General features: G+C 38.7%; 1 protein-coding gene across 1 annotated transcript; it reads right to left on the minus strand.

Annotated features, from left to right (window-relative positions):
* Window positions 1-613: 613 nt before the first annotated feature.
* On the minus strand, window positions 614-13,344 carry wdr5 (WD repeat domain 5). The gene is made up of 13 exons (XM_071905241.2): window positions 13,241-13,344; window positions 12,527-12,635; window positions 12,056-12,129; window positions 9,847-9,936; window positions 9,288-9,377; window positions 9,036-9,119; window positions 8,843-8,898; window positions 5,702-5,748; window positions 2,947-3,022; window positions 2,653-2,686; window positions 2,275-2,349; window positions 1,938-2,025; window positions 614-1,219 (listed from the first exon to the last, which is right to left on the minus strand). The coding sequence occupies exons 1-13, from the start codon at window positions 13,316-13,318 to the stop codon at window positions 1,119-1,121; spliced, it is 1,002 nt and encodes a 333-aa protein (XP_071761342.1). The 5' UTR covers window positions 13,319-13,344; the 3' UTR covers window positions 614-1,118.
* Between the last annotated feature and the right edge of the window lie 6,788 nt (window positions 13,345-20,132).

Consider the following 20,132-nt stretch of genomic DNA (forward strand, 5'->3'; position numbering starts at 1 on the left):
AGAGGAGCACATGTGGATTCAGAGCAAGGCAATGTTGTTATGGCACACAGCACTGACTTCAATCTTGGAAAAAAAAGCTCAGTAATACTGGTACAACTGGAATAAATAATATCAAAAAAATTACTATAACAAGACTGATCCTCAGGTACCTTTCGTTTATAAAGCTTGATGTTGTACCCCCTTAAAAGTAATTTTACTTCCACATACTGCACAGATACATTGGCAAATTAAGGTAAAAACTAGGGCTGAACAATTAATCGAAATTTTATCAAAATTGCAATATGGCCTACTGCAATTTTCAAATTGCAGGAGGCGCAATGTTTGTTAAAGGCGAAATGTGTGTCAAAATACCATTTTAAATGAAATATTGTCGTGCTGCAGAGATGTCCTGGCCTACACATCATATTCTACAGACTTAAGAAAACATCTTTGTTTGGTACAGATCCCCGCAAAAATCACACCATAATCATTTTAATACGTTTTTCAATGAAAATGAGAATAATGATGTAAAAATTATCATTCCCTCTAATATCGCAAATCATATCGCAATTGCAATATCAGTCAAAATAATCGCAATTAGATATTTTTTCAAAATTGTTCAGCCCTAGTAAAAACATGAAAATCATACAAAGGCCAAATACCCATTAAAATAAATCATACAAGACCAAATAAAGGGAGCTGGTACAGAGCCATGACATCAGGAATACTGCAGTGTCACAAAACAGTGGAGCACCGAGACACTGGGATCGAGTATAAACACTGCTGGAAAATGTGACAAAAAGGCGACCATTTGAATAATTGAACTTGAAATTAGACTAAGTCACCCATTTGCTTAACGAGACAAAAGAATCTAGCACATATTTAAAGAACGGTATAGATGAAGTCCTTCAGATGTGACGAGGGGCACAAGTCCAATGCAGAACCGACTCAGTTTGAGGGTGAGGCTGATGGCGAAGGTCTCGACTCATTTGGTTCTCCCTGCTGAGGATCATTACCTAAAAGCTTTCTGCGTCCAGCAGGAGCTCTCTGTTACAAAAAAAGTCCTCTTTTCTTACAACAAAAACGTAGAAAAATGAATATAAAACAAAATAAGAGCGGCCCCGAAAGATCCCAAGGCCTTAGCAGTCGCTTCTCCACAGTTTGATGGTTTTGTCGTTTTCTAATGCCGCAGATGCAATGATGTTCTCTGTTGGGTGGCAGGCGGTAGAGATAACTACATCTGAAGAGACCAGAGGAGAAGGAACAGTGAAACATCACTGCTAAAGCATTGCAGATGAAAGTTTCTGCATACTGGCATAATAATAAAAACAATCAAGCTTTGTGTCCATTTTAACTCCAAAGCCATGTAATGTGTGTTAAGTGTTGTTCAAGATGCATAGTGAAGCATCATGCAAACATTATAATCATTATATACATTATATTCAGTCTCAAAACCTCGTTCTTCAAAAAGCAAGTGAAACAATATTCCAGTGGGGATCGTGAAACAAGTGGAGCGGCCATACTTCAAAATATTATCACTTGTGAAACTACATTATAAGCAAATGTAATTAACTGACCACATTGCCACTGTTTTACCAAAAATAAGATTAGAATCCAAAATGTAAGCTTAAAAATCTTGTGAAAAAGTATTGATGTTGAGTGCAACTGAAAACATACTATGGTGAAAACATGGCTAATAATCTCCTAAATCACACCAGATTTATAATGCATTATAAACCATAATGTACTTGCACTAGTGACCTTCCAGCCACAAGGTGACTTCTATAATATTTAGGCAACTTAGAATGGTGCTAACTAACCAGCTAACGTTTTGGGACAACAGACCCATAAACAAAATGAAATACAAATAACTCTAACAACTGTTCCGGTCTCATTGAAGCCACAACATTTCAGAATGCAAGTTAGTGTTGCTTAGCAATATGTGCTCTCTCCTGTACCTGTATGGCCCTGGAGCTTCTGCACAATCTCCTTGGTCTGCAGGTTCCAGATATAAACCATGTTGTCTTCTGAGCCAGACACAATCCACTGGAAGAGAGTAGGCTGTTGTTACTATCTTCAGGTTTGGGTTAAATTTAGTTGCACATACAAATGATAAAAAAAATAAAAAAACGATAAAACAAAAGAAACAAACTGTGCAAGTGAGACAAAGAAATGCCATGGGGTTTATAAAAATGTCTTACCCCCAAAGAATTAGAAATAAGATGATAGATATCCTGTATGTTACATCAAAGATCAATTGTTAACACTCATGCTTACTGCGACGAGGCTCCTTACCTTTCCACCTGTGACAGAGAAATTTGCAAATATGCAGTACTTCTCATTTTTATGGCCAGTGTACGTTTTCAAGCACTGAAATGGAAAATGAACAATGAAAAGTTGAGAGGGCTAAATTACACCGAATGAAAAATGTCACCCTTAGCAAGTCATTTTAATACTGTATTCTCTATTCTTTTTTTCCCCTTTTTTTAAGGAAATGACAAGAAAAATCTGTCAGCATGATGAGATAATTTCACTCAATGCAACTCAACTTAGGCTGAATACAAACGACATGTAAGACGAATATTTTTGTGCTTCAGAAAATATAATTTAAATCAAATATTAAAAAAAAAAATACATAGAATTTACACATCAACTATTGTCAAACATGCTTACTTTTCCTTTGCTGTAGTCCCAAAGCTTCAGAGTGCTGAAAAATAAAAGTAAACACAATTACAGGACTGCAACTGAAAAACATCAAACCAACAAAAAATAAAGTAATCATTTGACTGCCCCTGTACACAGTTTCCATTTATATACAACTACAGAAGAGGAAAGATTATCAGAGAGTGTTATGTTTCCCCCTGCTGGTGAAACCATCTATAACAAGAAGCTGATGAACAACATAATGACTAACATTTGAAGAAAGGGGAGAAGCGATGAGTTCATTCTACTGCAGGCAATACTCACTTATCCAGTGTAGCAGCAAGGATATATTTGCCGTTAGGAGAAAACTTCACAAATGACACAGGCGGATTATCATCATCTAGCATAAACACAGAAAGATAGGGAGGAAATTAGCACATGGCTAGAGGCCAATACTGTAGTAACCAATTACCTGGTACAGTGGCTGCATACAGTGTCTTCAGAAAGTATTTGAACCCATTGACTTTTTCCTGCATTTCCTGCTGTTACAGCCTGAATTCAAAATTAATTAAATGAGGATTTTTTTCTCATTGGTCTACATACAATAACCAATAATGTCAATAGGGATTTTTTATTTCAAAATTTTTACAAAATAAAATTGAAAAGCTGAGATGTTTCGAGTTAATAAGTATTAAATTCCAACTCATTTCAAATTCCTCTCAATGTCCTTGAGACGTCTCTACAACGTGACTGAGGACAAACTATCTGTCTGTAGATTTCAGAGACAGAACTGTGAGGAGGCATTTTGGAGGAGGCGTAAATTCACACATTCCTAGAATAGTTTTTAATCAATTCTACACCTTTCACCATTCGCCTGTTTACACCTAGTCACAGAGAAAGCATCAGCATCAGTGGCACAGGTGTAGGGGGCTTTGTTGCCTACCTTAGCATCTGTGTGCTGGATATTTAATTACAATCTAGTGACTAAGTATGAGTGAAATACTGTATGCCACATTGAGCAAATATTTACCAGTGAGACAATCAAGCTGGGGGCTGAAAACCTTTTTATACTACATATTTCCATTATTTAAATTTTATACCTTCATGTTAATTTTCGCTAATTTTGTTTTCACTTTGATGGTATCCATTACTATACTATACAACAATAAATGCAAATAATTGCATTTTAAAATAATTTTAAGGCAGATCAAAGTATGAACAAAGTGAAGGTGGTTGAATATCTTCAGGACACTACACACTGAACAGTTATATCTAGACTGGAAAGTAAAAGACAGGCGATATGAAACTCTGACACAGAACGCTCCTGTCTACTTCCTGACTGGCTTCCTCTATATCACTCTGAGGCTTCGTTGCATCATGTGGAATCTCTACCATATTTGTTTTTGCATTTTTTTTTCTTTTTTCTATTTATTGTGTTGCCACTAATTATTTGAGTACTACACTAGGCTATACTTGCCTCCACCACTTAGGCTAAATTTTACATTTGTTACTCCTCATTACAATATCATCTTTCAGATCTTAAGTCTTGCCTCACACTGATGAGTCACTGCAGGTGCATCATGCACATCACTGTTGTCTAGAATAGTCAAATGGAGGATTCAGATCACATTTACAGGGACTTTCCTGCACAGACGCGATCTTGACTTTTTAAAATATCTTTGTTGGTGCTTGGCAGAAACAAACTACACAGGAAAAGGGGGGAGGATGGTTTGCAGAGGTATGATATAGGACACAATTTCCGAACGATTTTTGATTCCTATCATTTGAAATCATAATAACTAAATATCATACATTAATAGTAATGAAATGTCAAACTCATGGCATGAGTACATGGCATGGGCACGACGCCAGTGGCAGGCTCCATCATTAGATACCTGATACCTGACGAAGGTCGCTTGACCGAAACGTTGTGTCATTTATTAAATTCTTGTAAGTGAAGACAGTGTGTGGGAGTCTACTGATTTTTACCTAGGCTCCATCATTAGGAAATGGAAAAAATATGGAAGTTCCCAGACCCTTCCTAGACCTGATCATCCGACCAAACTGAGCAATTGGGCGAGAAGGTCTAAGGACCAATCTGACAGAACTACAGAGTTCCTTGGCTGCGAAGCACTTCACAAATCTGGGCTGGATGGCAGAGCGGCCAGAAGGAAAAAGATACTCTTTAAAAACATAAAAATAACATGACACCATGGCTGGAGTTTGCAAAAAGCCATGTGAAAGACTGATGGCACCAGGCAAAAGACTGTTGTTTGATGAGAAAAAAAATCGAACTTTTCAGCTGTCATGCAAAGTGATATATCTGGCAGAAACCAGACACAGTCCATCACCATGTAACACCATCCCTAAAGTAAAGAACAGTGGTGGCAGCATCATGCTGTGTGTGTTTTTCAGAGGCAGGGATTGGGAGGGATAGAGGGGAAAGAATCAATAAATGAATAAAGCCAAATACAAGGAGATTCATGAGGAGAACCTGCTTCAGAGTAAAGTCCAAAGACCTGAGACTGGTGTGAGGATTTATGTTCCAACAGGACAAAGCCCCTAAGGGATACAACCAAATCAATACCGGAGTGATTTCAGAACAAGAATGTGAAAGTCCTTGAGTGATTAGGCCAAAGCTTCGACTTGTATCCCACTGAAAATCTGTGGAACGACTTGAAGGTAGCTGTACAGACGCTCACCAGCCAATCTGACAAAGCTTAAGCAAATATGCAAAGAACAATGGGAGAAAAATACCAAAATCCTCATGTGAACTGCCAAGCTGAAACAGACGTATCCAAGAAGACCCAAAGCTGTAAACGCTGCCAAAGGTGCTTCTACCAAGTATTGACTCAGAGGGTTGTTTAAATGTGATTTATGTATGTAATTTCCAATAAATTTAGAAATAAAATGTTTTCACTTTGTTGTTATGAGGTATTCGTTTTGCATTGCTGTACAAAAAAAAACTAAATTTAATCTGTTTTGAATTCAGACTGCACAAAATGCGGAAAAAGTCAAGAGGGTTGAATACTTTGTGAAGGCAGAGTACATGCATAAACAGCTAGCTGGACAAGCTTACCTATGAGTGTTTTTAAGCACTGCCCTGATGCCGTGTCCCAGATTCGGCTGTGAATGTAAAAAAAACAAAAACAGAAACACAATTTAATTAATAGTTTCCAAAACACTGCTATTAAGTGCTTTACAAAACAAAAACAATACATAAAAGCCATAAAGATAAACAGAAATGCCAGCTGTGAATTGAAAACAGGGTTACATAAGCAGAGATGCCAACCTCAGGTCTCAAACAGTGCTGTTTGCCATTATAAAGTGTAGTTTTCACCGTGGCATCGTGACACGGCATGATGACGCAGAGACTAATGCCCTTTAAACCATTAGACACCTGAATGCAGATAGGAACACTAGATCCTATTAGAATAACAGAACATGGATTCATCTTATTTTGGTCTGCTTTACTAGGAGACACGGTTTTGTGCATAAATTCAATATAAAATCCTCCTGAATGAACTGGACAGGAATATTTTATCATACAAATGACATACTACCTTCTTTAGCTATAAGTCATTCATATCAATAGTAAAATTTACGTATTTCACATATAACCTCTGAGAGTGTGACTTGCACATAACCATCTTTCATCTGTAACACCCCAATTACAAACATTACAAATGTAAAACCAGTTACAGTCTCTCAATACATGGAAAACCTGTCACACTGTCCATACTATCAGTCTATTTACACTCACTTATAGTTGTGACTACTGCCAGCTCTTGTATCAGTCCATATGAACTCATGTTTTGCTGTCACATACTGTCAGTTATTGTATCAAAAGAAAAAATGGGGGAGCCATGTACTGAATGGGCATTTAATACAAATGCTCAGTGTGTTTTCATCAAAGCCTTTCAAGAAGCCCACTGGAGAACTCCATGTTGTAGCATGATTTGTTTGCACTGCACATGCCATTTTTTTTCTACAAGGAGAAACTCAAGAGTTGGCACAGAGAGATTTGATCTGATGTCAGTCTGATTCTTATCACAACAGAAAGAAAAGATTCTTTCTGCTTCAGCATTGCAGTGTGGAATGATGGGAATTTAAATCATGACTTTTGACAGCAGCTTGTATTTGTAGACCTCAGTTCCTGGAATCTTCAGCTGTGACATCAAGTGCCAACATGTGTCAGTCAGCTCTTTCTTGTGCCAACACAGCCTCAGGTAAAGTGTCGACCAAGTACCTGTTGAACTCTCTCAAGTTGGTCCAGAGGCTTCGAGTTTTTTGTGGAAGAAACGAATGGCTCCAAAATCCATCTCGCATTTTGATATTTGCAGTTTGGGCATGCTTTAGTATTTTGTCAGAGATGGGCAATTCTGCAAGGTTGTAGTCAACAGCAGCCTCAAACTGAGCTCCGGCACCACTGAAACAGTCAGATCTGACCCCAGCTGTCATGATTCCCACCTGTTTGCATTCATTCTAGTATGAGCGTGTTTGTGAGTCAATAAATAAATGCTCATAATCTTTCTGCTTCTAGTCTTGTAGTCAACTGAAAACAAGGAAGTCTCTCTCTCAATAGCCTACTTCATGTTTGACAAATTTGGCTAATGTCGGCATCCAAGAACAAGGGATGGAGCATGGTGTGCGGATTTATAAAGGAATGGTAGATAGATCGATCTTAAGGCTGGTTCTTGTTTCATGCAAAAATGCACATGGCCGAGTGTGTGCGGTCAAAATGATGCAACTTCAGCCAAAACGACTTGAGCACAATGGAGTTGCACGCAAGGTTGTGCACCACCTGATTCTCATTTCTCATACGTCAATGCGCACTCCCTGGTTGTGCACATCGGAAGCGACTGTCTCCATTTTAGTATCAAGCGATTCCACTTCAGTTTCAACTGATTTCACTTTAGATTCTACAGATTTCAGCGTTTTCTCCATGTTTCTCTGGATATCATTTAACTGTTCATTATTCTCCTTGTCTCTGTTGGTCTTTGTCTCTGGCCTTTAGGGGCATGATTGATTTGTTTGTTCCTTCTGGCGTTATTTAACAAACACACTGCCTTAGCGAGTCTTCAGTCACACCCTTTCTTGAAATTATATACTTAAAACTTCTTCTTCAACTTACAAGCTTATAAACTACTACTTTAGTTGTCCGGATTCTTTATATTTCCACAGTTTTAGGCAAAATCACCCAATGCATTGAGTCACGCGCATGTGCCTACAAAAGAAAAAAAATTAAAACAATGTGGACAGTGCCACAGCGCCTCCGTCCAGGATTGGCTGAACAAAAGAGGAACATTCTGGCCGATTCTGTGGAGAGCTATGCATTTGATGACTTATGTCGTCTTCATTTGTCCTGAACATTATCAGCAATTTTGTTGTCGGGAAACATGGATTTTGCGAGATTTGACAAGTGGCCGATGATTGAAATGGGCAGGAAAATGAGCATTCTGCTATTGTAACAGAATTCTTTGCAAGATGTTTTACTAGAAATGCTCTGCCCTCTATTCTTCAAAGTGTCTCGGTGCTTCACATTTTTAACATTCAAATAAGCGTGCACGCCAAATGGAAAAATCCACTCTACTTATAGTACAGAATGCATGACTTTCCGATACTTTAGACTTAACTATTTCTGGGAAAGGTGTATTTTAAAATAATTGTTTGGTTGCTTTTGACATCTTCAGCTCTCTGGAATGCAGCCACCATCTCCAATGACTGGGACTCTTTTCTGCATGAATAGTATCATAGATACCATATTCAACAGAAGACCCAATCTGCATTTACACTTAAAAAATCTCAACCATAAAAAGTATAGAAATTAATCATAGTAACGCAACCGGTACAGAACATCGTAGAAACTACACCAAAAGCATAGTAGTTGACATCTCTGCATATAACACCAATACAAACAAATGACATAAAAGCCTATGTGTAAACATATTTTGAAGTGAAAAGTGACTTAAAAGTTTGCACTGATTTTGCCTCCTATTTTACAACACAAAAAATATTCATTTCAACAAGTCATGTAATCTTATATTCAGTCTTACTTTTTACTTTTCTTAAAATGTGTAAAATAATCTGCCAATGAGGAGACAGCTTGACTTTTTTTTTCACTATGTGTTGCACAGCTATTGCTGAAGGCGCATAAAATTGTGCTGACTGCTGTCAAGTTGATATAAAAAAAAAAAAGGGGGATGAAATATTTTCTCACCATAGGCCGTCATAGCTACTGGACACAATCAGGGAGCCGTCTCTGTTGAAATGAACCTGTAAGCCGAAACAAGATCATCACATTATTGGTATCATGTCCTAGTGAGATGCCACTGGAATGGTGGGAGAACATTAATCCTGGCCTTGAAGTTTAATTTAAATTTCAAATGTTTCTTAAAAGAGAAAATACTTACAGCGGAGACAGGGTCAGAGTGGGCTGGCAATGTTTTCAAACATTTCCCAGTCTTGACATCCCATATCCGTACACTCTCATCAAACTAGAAGCACAAAACAACCATATTATCCACTTTTTAATATTGGAAAAAACACATGTGGACATAATATAGTGCTGAAAGTGAGAGGCTTAACAATGGACTGACATCTAAGAATAACAACATAAGTTTTACATCTGAGGTTTGGCTGTTGCCAGTGGTTGTTTTACTCACCGATCCTGACACGATGAGATTGGACTGGGGGTTGAAGTTGCAGCAGAAGACGTAGTTGCTGTGACCTTTTAGAGTTTTTAAGCATTTTCCCTGTATTCAAGAAAAGCGAGCCTAAAGTTAACATGCTTGCTGTGAGGGCACTATGGCAACATTATTAAAAAAATATATATATATACATTATTATATACATATACATTATACCTCACTCAATGTATAACCAGTATTATCCTCAGCTATTTCACACTCAACCCTTAACTTTTAGTAATGCAAATTTTAAGTTAGTTGGACAGTGCTATGATGCCCTCTAGTGGGCCCTGAAAGTACTGTCAGCAAATTAGTAAGTCATCCCTTATATAATAATAATTCAGTCAGATATTCAATGCATGACAACAGAAACAAGGTTTAGCATTTACATCAACCATTCACAAAGTCTCCAGAAATGATGGGTGTCTCCGCTTTAAATATGGGTGGCATAGGCCAGGAGACTCTTGCTGTGAGACAAAACTGAGACTACTATAATTTTATCTCATCTCTGCCAGCCAATCCCTTGTTCTCCTACCGAGCTGACATCCCAGATCTTTAGGGTTTTGTCATCTGATGCAGACACCAGGAGGTTGGAGTCAGAGGACCAGGCCACGTCAGATATGCCCTGAAAATCAATGGTGAATAATTAGTGACGCAGTACTCAGAGCTCTGATCAGGACAACACAACAAGGACAGAGTCAATGTAAGAAGAGCAAAGAGTGAAATTGTGTCTTGTATCCAAAAGGAAAGAAAAAAACTAAAACTAAAAATCTGGGGAAATAAAAAAAAAGAAAACGTCACATCCCTGGGAGTAAACCATTAAATAATTGGTTGATGACAGAAATGCTATTGATCCATCACTAATTTGTTTTAAGGGGTACAAAACTAATTAGAGATATACTGTATCTAGTATAGCCTACTGTCAATTGTATGTCTCGCACTGTCCCACTGCAGTGAATGTGAGGTCCTTTTGTCACTGATTGGTATTTTTAAGAAAATATAACCGTCATTCAGAAGGACTTTCTTGTTTTACAATTGCTGAATAGCTCCAATGTAGAATAAAATTACAACTTTAATCTAAAAAAAGACGGTTGTCACAATGGCATCCTTTGTTGCACAGCTAAAGAAGGTCCTACATTTGTTACATATCAAATTTCATTTACATTTGAAGCGGCCCTTGGCAAGATTTCTTGTAAAAATACTTGTGTGTTATCAGTCTAAATCGCAGTGGTGCTGCAACAGAGAAGAGCGTTCCAAAAACCCCTTAAAGTCACACTGAAACTGCATTTTGAGATAATCTTGCTTTCTTAATGTGATGTATTTCCTGCTGAAACAGGATGTTGGGGTGGGCCATAACACAGGATCATTTAAAAGTGTAAACTAATGGGAGTCAGTTAGGGAGAGAAAGGAAGTTTTATTTGATACGGAGGGGCGGGATCGTTTCCCAGATAGTAAAAGTAATGAGAAGTTGATATAAAAAATACAATAAAATAACATTTTTTCCATTTTTTGGGGTATAAATTGTCAAATGTGTGTATGGTATGACAGTAAGAATGAGCTAAAAAGGCAAAAAAAAAAGAGGAAATTTTTCGTTTCAGTGTGACTAACCAAGACGCTGTAGATTCTCCCATTTTGCCTATATGAAATTCTGGTGTCAGGTATGGATACAAACTGTCTTGTAGATCTGTCTTATAGACCGACTGGCCAAGTTGATAAACATGAGCGTGCTGTGTGCAGTTTACTGACATCACATTACAGGATTTTGGGGTATTGAAGTTCAAATTTTTCAAACAGTCACCTGTCGCTGCCATTTGGAGCTGCCAATAGGCAAAGTTGCCTGGTGCCACTTAAATTTATCTGCTTTAAATATGTATCCAAATAGTCAAAGAAATTTGTGGTTCAGCCTTTTGAAATCCTCTGATAAGCCTTTCTGCTGCTTCTTGCTTTTGAATTAATCTAATTTGGCTTCTCATGTATGTTTGGCCAATCTTTACTCTTGTGTACCATGGACTACATTTTACTTCTGAAATATCAAGGCATTGAGACCTAAAGAGAGCAAATTTTGCCATTCTTTCATTGTGCCTAAAATCACATAAGATTTTCTTATGATGTACCATATTTATCTCGCTACAACGTGGTACTGCAGTTATGGATTCACACAATATACAATCTTCAACTGTTAATACTTTGGTATTTCATTAGTTAACTATGTCAACTATAGTACACCAGAGAGAGTAATAGTAGCACTATTGGTACAAGAAAAAAAATACAGTAAAGACAATGCAGCTTTGGCTTTCATAGACTATTCCAAAGAGATATACTATGAGTCTAGGAACCTAGATGTGTCACATTTGAAGCAGTTATATAAAATTTCAGTTAAATTTACTGAACAATTTATGAGGATTTTAAATGGCTTTGCAGTACAAAATGCCAATAATTCAGACTGCTGCCTTTTTGATTTTAAGTTATTGCGCACTGAAAATAAACCTGTCTGAAATGTTGGGTCTTGACACAATTTAGTTAGGACAGAATAGGCTATTGTTACTTTTATTGATCATTTTCGAAAGCTGTTTTGGGTTCATCTAGCCTACATCTAGGATACCAAAAACTAGTCACTATGAGAAAACACATTATTTTTGACATGTACTGTTCAACCTTTAAAGAATGTATTACAAAAAACAAAACAAAAACAAATAAAAAACACAGGTTGTAGTAAAGATAAGAATCAATCAGTTGAAACTCACAAGTTTGTGTCCACATATGGTTTTCTCAAACTTTCCGTCATATGCTCCCCAGATTTTGATGAGTTTATCAGCAGCTGTAATGACACAATTTTAGCACGGTGTTATTAACAAACTCAAAGGTATCCATGTTCATCAGTGGTCAAGGCATTCATTCCAAAATAAAAATGCATTAAGTGTTATGTAGGAACAATGTCAGTTACTACTACTGATGCATAAAGCCTTCTGTGGGCAACACAAACATTTACTGGTCTTCATTAAACACATCAATGAATAGTTTTGCTGATAAATATAGGTTCACAATAGTTAACAGATAATTCCTAGTTGTGGCATTACACAACAATATTACAATTTTGGCCCAATTCAGCTTTTCCTCACTAGTTAGCCTAAGCTCAGTAGCATCTGAATGAAAAATGCAAAAAATGCTAATATGCCATTTTTAAGGAAATTGGCTATAGTGAAAGGGGAACTCACATGAGCTGGCGAGCCATTCTCCACTGGGGCTGAATTTGACTGAGGAGACAGCTTTGGTGTGGCCCGCTAATGTGAATTTCAGGCTGTAGTTAGGCTTGGCTGGTGCCGACTGGAAAGAAAACAAAACAAAACACTGCATTTACAAACTGTCAATCTAATTTGCAAAGAACGGGTAGCCATGTAATCATCAAATATTATCAAAAATCGTTGGCTTTCATTTAAGTGTTTCCCACAAATAGATTTACTGAGCCGATACATTAACAGTGCCACTTGAGTAGCAAGTACACAACAGAAACCAGACTCTGTATCCCCATGATTGATCCCCATTTAAGGTCACACATGCTAAAAATGTGTGCACTCCTGATACAGTATGGATATGTTATGTTATGTAATAGTGCATATACAACGCCAGCAACTCCTCAAACTCATGCTGGAAGTCAATTAATTCTCTATTACCAGAGGTATTTGGAGGAAGTTGGCAGAAGCAAATTTTCCACCCAAGTTGGCACCTTTTGGGCAGCATCGCTCATCAGCAGCCAATCACATTTTTGCATTGCTGTGTCCTGCTTATTGCTACAATAATAGTGGTACCAGAGCTTGCACTTGGCTAGCTTTAGTCAACCATCAGACAGCAGCATGGTGAGGTGTTGCTTGCCGTCACGATGGAGAAGAGGAAACTGCAGGAAACACTACAGAGGTTCAAGAACTCCATACCTTGCTTTGACTGGAAGATGCTGACGATATAATCGGAGGTTTTGTATCCGTCTCTGGTTTCTTATCTTCTGTTGCCATGGTTAGGAACTGGGTGTCTGTTGTACACCACCCTGAATCAGAAAGAACCTGTTCGTGAATGAAAATTCAAAATAAAATCATTTATAGGTAACATTATATAGGATATACATATATGTATTCTTTATGGACTCAACTCAAAGGCTAACTCAAACAGTTGCTAACCAAGGAGTCGTTACATTAATGCAGATGGGTTCTTTGAATGCCAAGAGTTTCTAAAGATGCCCTATTTATGATGCTGCAATTAAGTATAGGTCCTTCACCTGTCCATGTCACATTTTGTGGAAATACTGAGGTAATAACTAAGACCACGATGTCACACGACAATGACAGCTGACTCATTCTTATCCTTCTTTATATCTTAACGTAAAGAAATTTGGCAGCATATACATTTAGCAAATAATTATGCTAAATATGTGTTATACTTATGTATAATGTTTGCAATATTTTTTTTTCATTATGATAAAAGCTACGACTAAATACAATGATTTGTGATTGTCAGTCTGGTTTCAACCATTTGCAGCAATTATTGAATAATTTAATATCTATTAGGAGTGTATAAACAAGTACAGTTTTTCATTTATTATTCATTCGATATTCTGGAGCACAGCTGCTGATATTATATAACAGCATAATACTTGAGATTTTACATAGGCCTATTTTTTTCTATTTTGATTTTTTAAAACGGGCAATTCAAACATATAGTGGACGTTATTTTTCTGTGAATTTATCAATTTGTATTACACCCAGATTTCAATGGCATTAATAATTAATAATTAAACAGGGATTACCAGCTGTTCCTTATACATTTTTTCTGGTCATAAGGTTGTATTTAATATAGAGAGGGGTCAATTCAGAGCTATCCCAATAGTGGAAAATAATTAAAATGCTGTAAATCAATTGGCAAACGACACAATTATTTCTACGTTATAAAACAGAAATGAAACGTTATGAAGTGCCTGGCTGCATTCTCCTTAATAAGGTCTAACTTTAAACATATTCTCGAAAAGGTGAACCTTGCCCCATAAAAGACATAATAACAAAAAGCAATATCATAAAGCTGAGATGTACTGTATTCCCTTAAACTATGTTGTTTCGTATTTACGGATAAAAACGTGCAAAGAAAAAATAAAATCAAACAAAGGGCGAAATTGAAACCCTTCATTGTTGAAAAGTTAAAACGTGAGAAAGCCACTGACATTTTGCTGGAGAGATTTATCTTTACACTTTTGTGTTATAGCCGAAAAACACAGGGTGTAAACGCTAGAGCTAAATTAGTTTACTGATTTCACAGGTAGCCACAGAGCTAGATGACTGTGAGACGATTGCATTGCTGCTGGTGACAAATTGAGCTGCCATGAAGGGGGCCTCCATTCAAACAACAAAGAACCAGGTACAAGCTAGTTAGCCGAAGACATGTAATACTCACGGGAGTTTAATGCAGTTTCTCGGTCAACTCTCGTCACTCCTCGTAATGGTTAGCGACAAAATGCATGTATCTTTATTCAACGACCATGTAAAGTGGGTAAATCCAGTGACGCCTTGCTGTTTGCTCGCAAAGGAGCTTAGGCGGGGAATGTAATGTGGTGGTAGTGGTTTGCGCATGCGTAGTGCACTAAAGGGTTACGGCAAGTACGGAGGGCCATGCCAGCTAAGATAATGAAACGTGTAGAAGGGGAAGCTGCTAGGCTGCACAGGAAGTGCATTAAAAGCCAAGTTTCTATAATAAATGTCAGTACAGAGTGCGATTAAAACCTGAAAGGATGTCAGGCCGGATGAGAAACAAATTACTGTTTGTTTGTTTGTTTTTACTGTAATGTATGGTCTGTTAGTAGTATATTAGTAATAGTAGACGAATTGAGGTTTACATTGTCTTATTGCAACACACCTTATCTAATAAAAAATCAAATGCTCCCTTTTTTGGCTCCCTGTTCATAAACCTATAGAGATTATCATGTCAGATTCCCTACTGCCCATGATTATTAATACTTGGAGATGCCTCCACTTTGGAAGAGGGATTCCCAATCATATACATTGATTTGGTTCAAACTGTCATCATGGTGGGGAGGAGACCATTAGTAGAGTCTACTGGAAGTCTGTAGGAAGCTGACCAGGGTTAGCTGGATTTCATTGAACTTTTTAACAGACTTGGCAATCTAGAGATTCAATCCTTTATCAGTGGCCCTCCTCGCTCATGCCCCCCCTCTTCAACTCCCAGACGTCCTCCCCCTCCCTGCCCCCCTCGACCTTCATCCATCCTGGAGGCGCCAAGCACACTGTGTCACACCAGCGTTGCTGATATCAACACCGGAGAAGCAAACAACTGATGGCCTTGGGATCCCTGCTACAATGTAGCTGGTACTCATGAAATTTCCCATATCATGCTTGATAATTTCCCATATCAAGCTGTCTGACAGGCAGGCGGGCATGTGTGGAAACGCCCGCCAGAACGCCAGAACAAGGCTGTAGGTCCAGATGGTATCAGCCCCAGGGTCCTGAAGGCCTGCGCGGACCTGCTATGTGGGATTCTACAGCACCTCTTTAACCTTAGCCTGAGCCAGGAGAAGGTTCCACTGCTGTGGAAGACATCCTGCCTTGTTCCGGTACCTAAGAAGTCTTCTCCATCTACCCTCAATGACTATAGACTGGTTGCCCTAACATCACACATCATGAAAGTCCTGGAGAGACTGATATTGACCTATCTCAGACCTCGGGTGAGCACCTCTCTGGACCCACTGCAGTTTGCCTACCGCCCCGAGGTTGGAGTTGAAGACGCCATCATCTACCTGCTTCAGCGAGCCCACTCTCACCTGAACAAAGCAAGCAGCACTGTGAGGATCATGTTCTTCGATTTCTCCAGCGCCTTTAACACGATCCAGCCTACACTGCTGCGTGAGAAGCTCCAAAAGATGCAGGTGGACGCCTCCACAACCTCCTGGATTATTGACTACCTGACAGACAGACCACAGTCTGTGCGGCTGAGGGGATGCGTGTCTGAGCAGGTGGTTAGCAGCACAGGAGCACCGCAGGGGACTGTACTCTCACCTTTCCTCTTCACCCTGTATACCTCAGACTTCCAATACAACTCGAAGTCCTGTCATCTTCAGAAATTTTCAGATGACTCTGCAGTTGTGGGGTGGGTCAGTGGTGGACAGGAGACTGAGTACAGGGAACTGGTGGACCGCTTTGTGGCATGGTGTGGGAACAACCACCTCCTCTTAAATGTGACCAAGATGAGGGAGATGGTTGTGGATTTTAGGAGGACCAGGACTAAGCTGAACACTATTTCCATCATGGGAGAAGAGGTGGAGGTGGTGGAGGACTGCAGATACCTGGGCATTCACCTGGACAACAGACTGGACTGGAAACGTAACGCTGAGGCTGTCTACAGGAAGGGACAGAGCAGACTCTACTTCTTGAGGAAGCTTAGGTCCTTCAATGTGTGCAGCAAGATGTTGCATATCTTCTACCAGTCTGTTGTGGCAATTTTCTTTGCAGCCATCTGTTGGGGCAGCAGCATCAGAGCCAGCGACTCTAAGAAACTGAACAAACTGATAAAGAGGGCTGGCTCTGTGCTGGGGACTACTCTGGAGCCCCAAGAGTTGGTTGTGGAGAGAAGGATGTTGCACAAGCTGCTCAACATAATGGACAACACGACACACCCCCTACACAACCTACTGGTCAGACAACAGAGTGTCTTCAGTCAGAGGCTCCTTCAGCTCCGCTGCAACAAGGACCGTTACAGGAGGTCATTCCTGCCCACCGCAATAGTCATCTACAATGACTCCCCTCTGTGCCGGGAGAGGAGACTCCTCCTCTGAATGCACAATGCACATTTTGTATTTAAAGTGTACATTAATAAGAATATAATATAATATGTCTTGCAGTTAAATATTCTAAAGCAGGAGTGAAAGGCCCAGGTGAGGGATTTCCTCCTACTCCTCCTCCCCCACATATATAATAGTAGTTATAGCTATCGTAGCTTTTGTATATATATATATATATATGTATATATATATATATATATATGTATATATATATATTTGTAATTCCGTGTTCTGACTTTTACCTACGTCATTCTGTGTGTTTTTATAAGTTATGTGTGTTTTTTGTCATTTATGTAAATTGCTGCTGCAACACTGGAATTTCCCTTCGGGGATAAATAAAGTACTCTATCTATCTATCTATCTATCTATCTATCACAACCACCACCAAGAGTTTTTACGTCAGTGCCTGTAACTTTCCCCATTCCTGTTTTGACTAGCAGTAGAATAAACAAGACGTACCCTCTCCATGCTGCAAACTTATCAAATTTGATAAGTGTGAAACAACTTGACAATTGCAGACATCCTGCCTCAGGGCCTGTAACCAATAATCTAAAATTAGCCCAAAAAACCATAAAGCTTGGCTTGCTTAATGTTAGGTCTCTGGCTAACAAGTCTCTTTTGATCAATGACCTAATTAATACTTATAAAGTTGATTTTATGTTTTTAACTGAAACCTGGTTAGACAAAAATGGCAGAATGGCTATTCTTATTGAATCTGCACCCCCCAATTTTAATTTTTTAGATGTTTTTAGAGCTGACAGGAGAGGGGGAGGTGTTGTAGCTCTGTTCTCTGATGTGTTTCAGTGCAAACAGGTGTCATTTGGGGATTTTACATCTTTTGAATACCTTACTTTTACTTTGAAATGTACTCTTCAAGTTTTATTTCTGATTGTATATAGACCACCTAAACAGTCCAACAATTTCTTTGACGAATTTGGTAAACTCCTGTCCAAAATCTCCACAGATTTTGATTGTCTGGCTATATCGGGTGACTTCAATATTCACGTTGATAATCCAAATGATAACCATGCTAGAGAGCTGACTAGCATGCTAGAGGCTTTTGGTCTGTCTCAGCATGTGTCGGGGCCCACCCACAATCGGAGGCATACCTTGGACTTGATTATCACTAGGGGTCTCAATATAACTAAAACTGCTACTATTGATGTTGCCATATCTGATCACTTCTGTGTTTTCTTTGATGTGTCTATAAATCTGGAACTACAAGCTAGGCCAAAAATTGTTAAAAAAACGCTACATCAATGATAATACTGCTGCAGCTTTTATGAACGCCATATCTATGTCACAAATGCCCACTGTGCATTGTATTAATGACCTTGTTGAAAATTTTAATTGTCAAACTAGGAATGCCATTGATGACATTGCACCAGTTAAGGTGAAAATCTCTGGTAAGCAAAAAGCACGATGGAGAAATGTTATGTCTGTAAAACAACAGAAAAGGGAATGCCGAAAGGCTGAACGTAAATGGCAAAAAACAAAACTCCAGGTTCACTATGATATCTACAAAGAGGAGCTTCAAAACTACAACATAGAATTGAGAAATGCCAGACAATCCTTTTTTGCCAAGATCATTAGTGAAAATACAAACAATGCACGTACACTTTTGACTACTGTTGATAGACTGATAAATCCCCCAGCATCAATTGCCCCAGAGCTTCTTTCTACTGCTAAATGTAATGAATTTTCCGCCTTTTTCAGTGATAGGATTGTGAGTATCAGACAAACCATCAGTGCTTCCATGTCTAACAGGAAGGTGCCTCCATTTCCTTCACGCATAAATAATGTAAGTAATATGGCAAATTTTACTGCTATTGGCTACTCAACACTTGAGAACACCATACAACAGCTTAAGTCGTCCACCTGCTGCCTTGACCCTCTGCCCACAAGCTTTTTTAAAAATGTCTTTAGCTGTTTGGCGAATGAGCTATTGCAAATTGTTAACAGCTCTCTTTTGTCTGGTGTTTTCCCAAATGCTTTGAAAACTGCTGTTATTAAGCCTCTGTTAAAGAAGAGTTGCCTGGATGCCTCTGTGATAAGTAATTACAGACCTATTTCCAATCTCCCTTTTATTAGTAAGGTCCTGGAAAAAAATTGTCTTCAACCAGTTTAACAACTATTTAATTTCAAATGCTCACTTTGACCATTTCCAATCAGGATTTAGACCTCGTCATAGTACTGAGACAGCCCTTATTAGAGTTGTGAATGATCTTCGTATGAACACAGATTCAGGCAAGCTATCTATCCTTGTGCTTCTGGACCTTAGTGCTGCATTTGACACCGTTGATCACACAATATTATTAGATAGACTAGAAAATTGGGTTGGACTCTCTGGCCTGGCCTTAAATTGGTTCAAGACCTACCTGCAAGGGAGGAACTACTTTGTGTCTATCAGTGACTTTGTCTCTGAAAGGGTCAGTATGACATGTGGAGTTCCACAGGGCTCAATCCTTGGCCCTCTTTTATTCAACCTCTACATGCTTCCACTAGGACATATCATACAGAAAAATAGCATCCATTACCACAATTATGCAGATGACAGCTCTATATATCTCTTTCTTCAAGTGACTTTGGTCCTGTAGATTCTCTGATTCAGTGTATTGAGGAAATTAATGACTGGATGTGCCAAAACTTTCTTCAGCTAAATAAAGACAAAACTGAGGTAATTATCTTTGGCACTAAGGAAAAGAGGCAGACAATTAGGGCTCACCTTGACTCCCTGTCTCTCAAGAGTAAAGACCAAGCTAGGAATCTCAGTGTTATTATGGATGCCGATCTCAATTTTAACACCCATATCAATACCATTACAAGATCAGCTTTTCATCACCTTAAAAATATAGCCAAAGTAAGGGGTCTTATGTCAAAACCTGATTTAGAAAAGCTGGTACATGCATTCATTACCGGCAGGTTAGACTACTGCAATGATCTTTTCTCCGGTCTCCCCAAAAAAACTTTGGGGCGTTTACAGCTCATTC

The sequence above is a fragment of the Centroberyx gerrardi genome, chromosome 2 (assembly GCF_048128805.1).
Source record: "Centroberyx gerrardi isolate f3 chromosome 2, fCenGer3.hap1.cur.20231027, whole genome shotgun sequence".
Taxonomy (NCBI): Eukaryota; Metazoa; Chordata; class Actinopteri; order Beryciformes; family Berycidae; genus Centroberyx; species Centroberyx gerrardi.

Bases quoted from the DNA above. Each gene is read 5' to 3' on its own strand.
- wdr5 (XM_071905241.2), bottom strand. From the start codon at position 13,318: ATGGCAACAGAAGATAAGAAACCAGAGACGGATACAAAACCTCCGATT. The intron at 3,023-5,701 runs GTAAGCTTGTCC...TGTTTATGCTAG, and splicing joins GTGCTTAAAAACACTCATAG to ATGATGATAATCCGCCTGTG. The intron at 2,687-2,946 runs GTGAGTATTGCC...TTTATTTTTCAG, and splicing joins CTTGCTGCTACACTGGATAA to CACTCTGAAGCTTTGGGACT.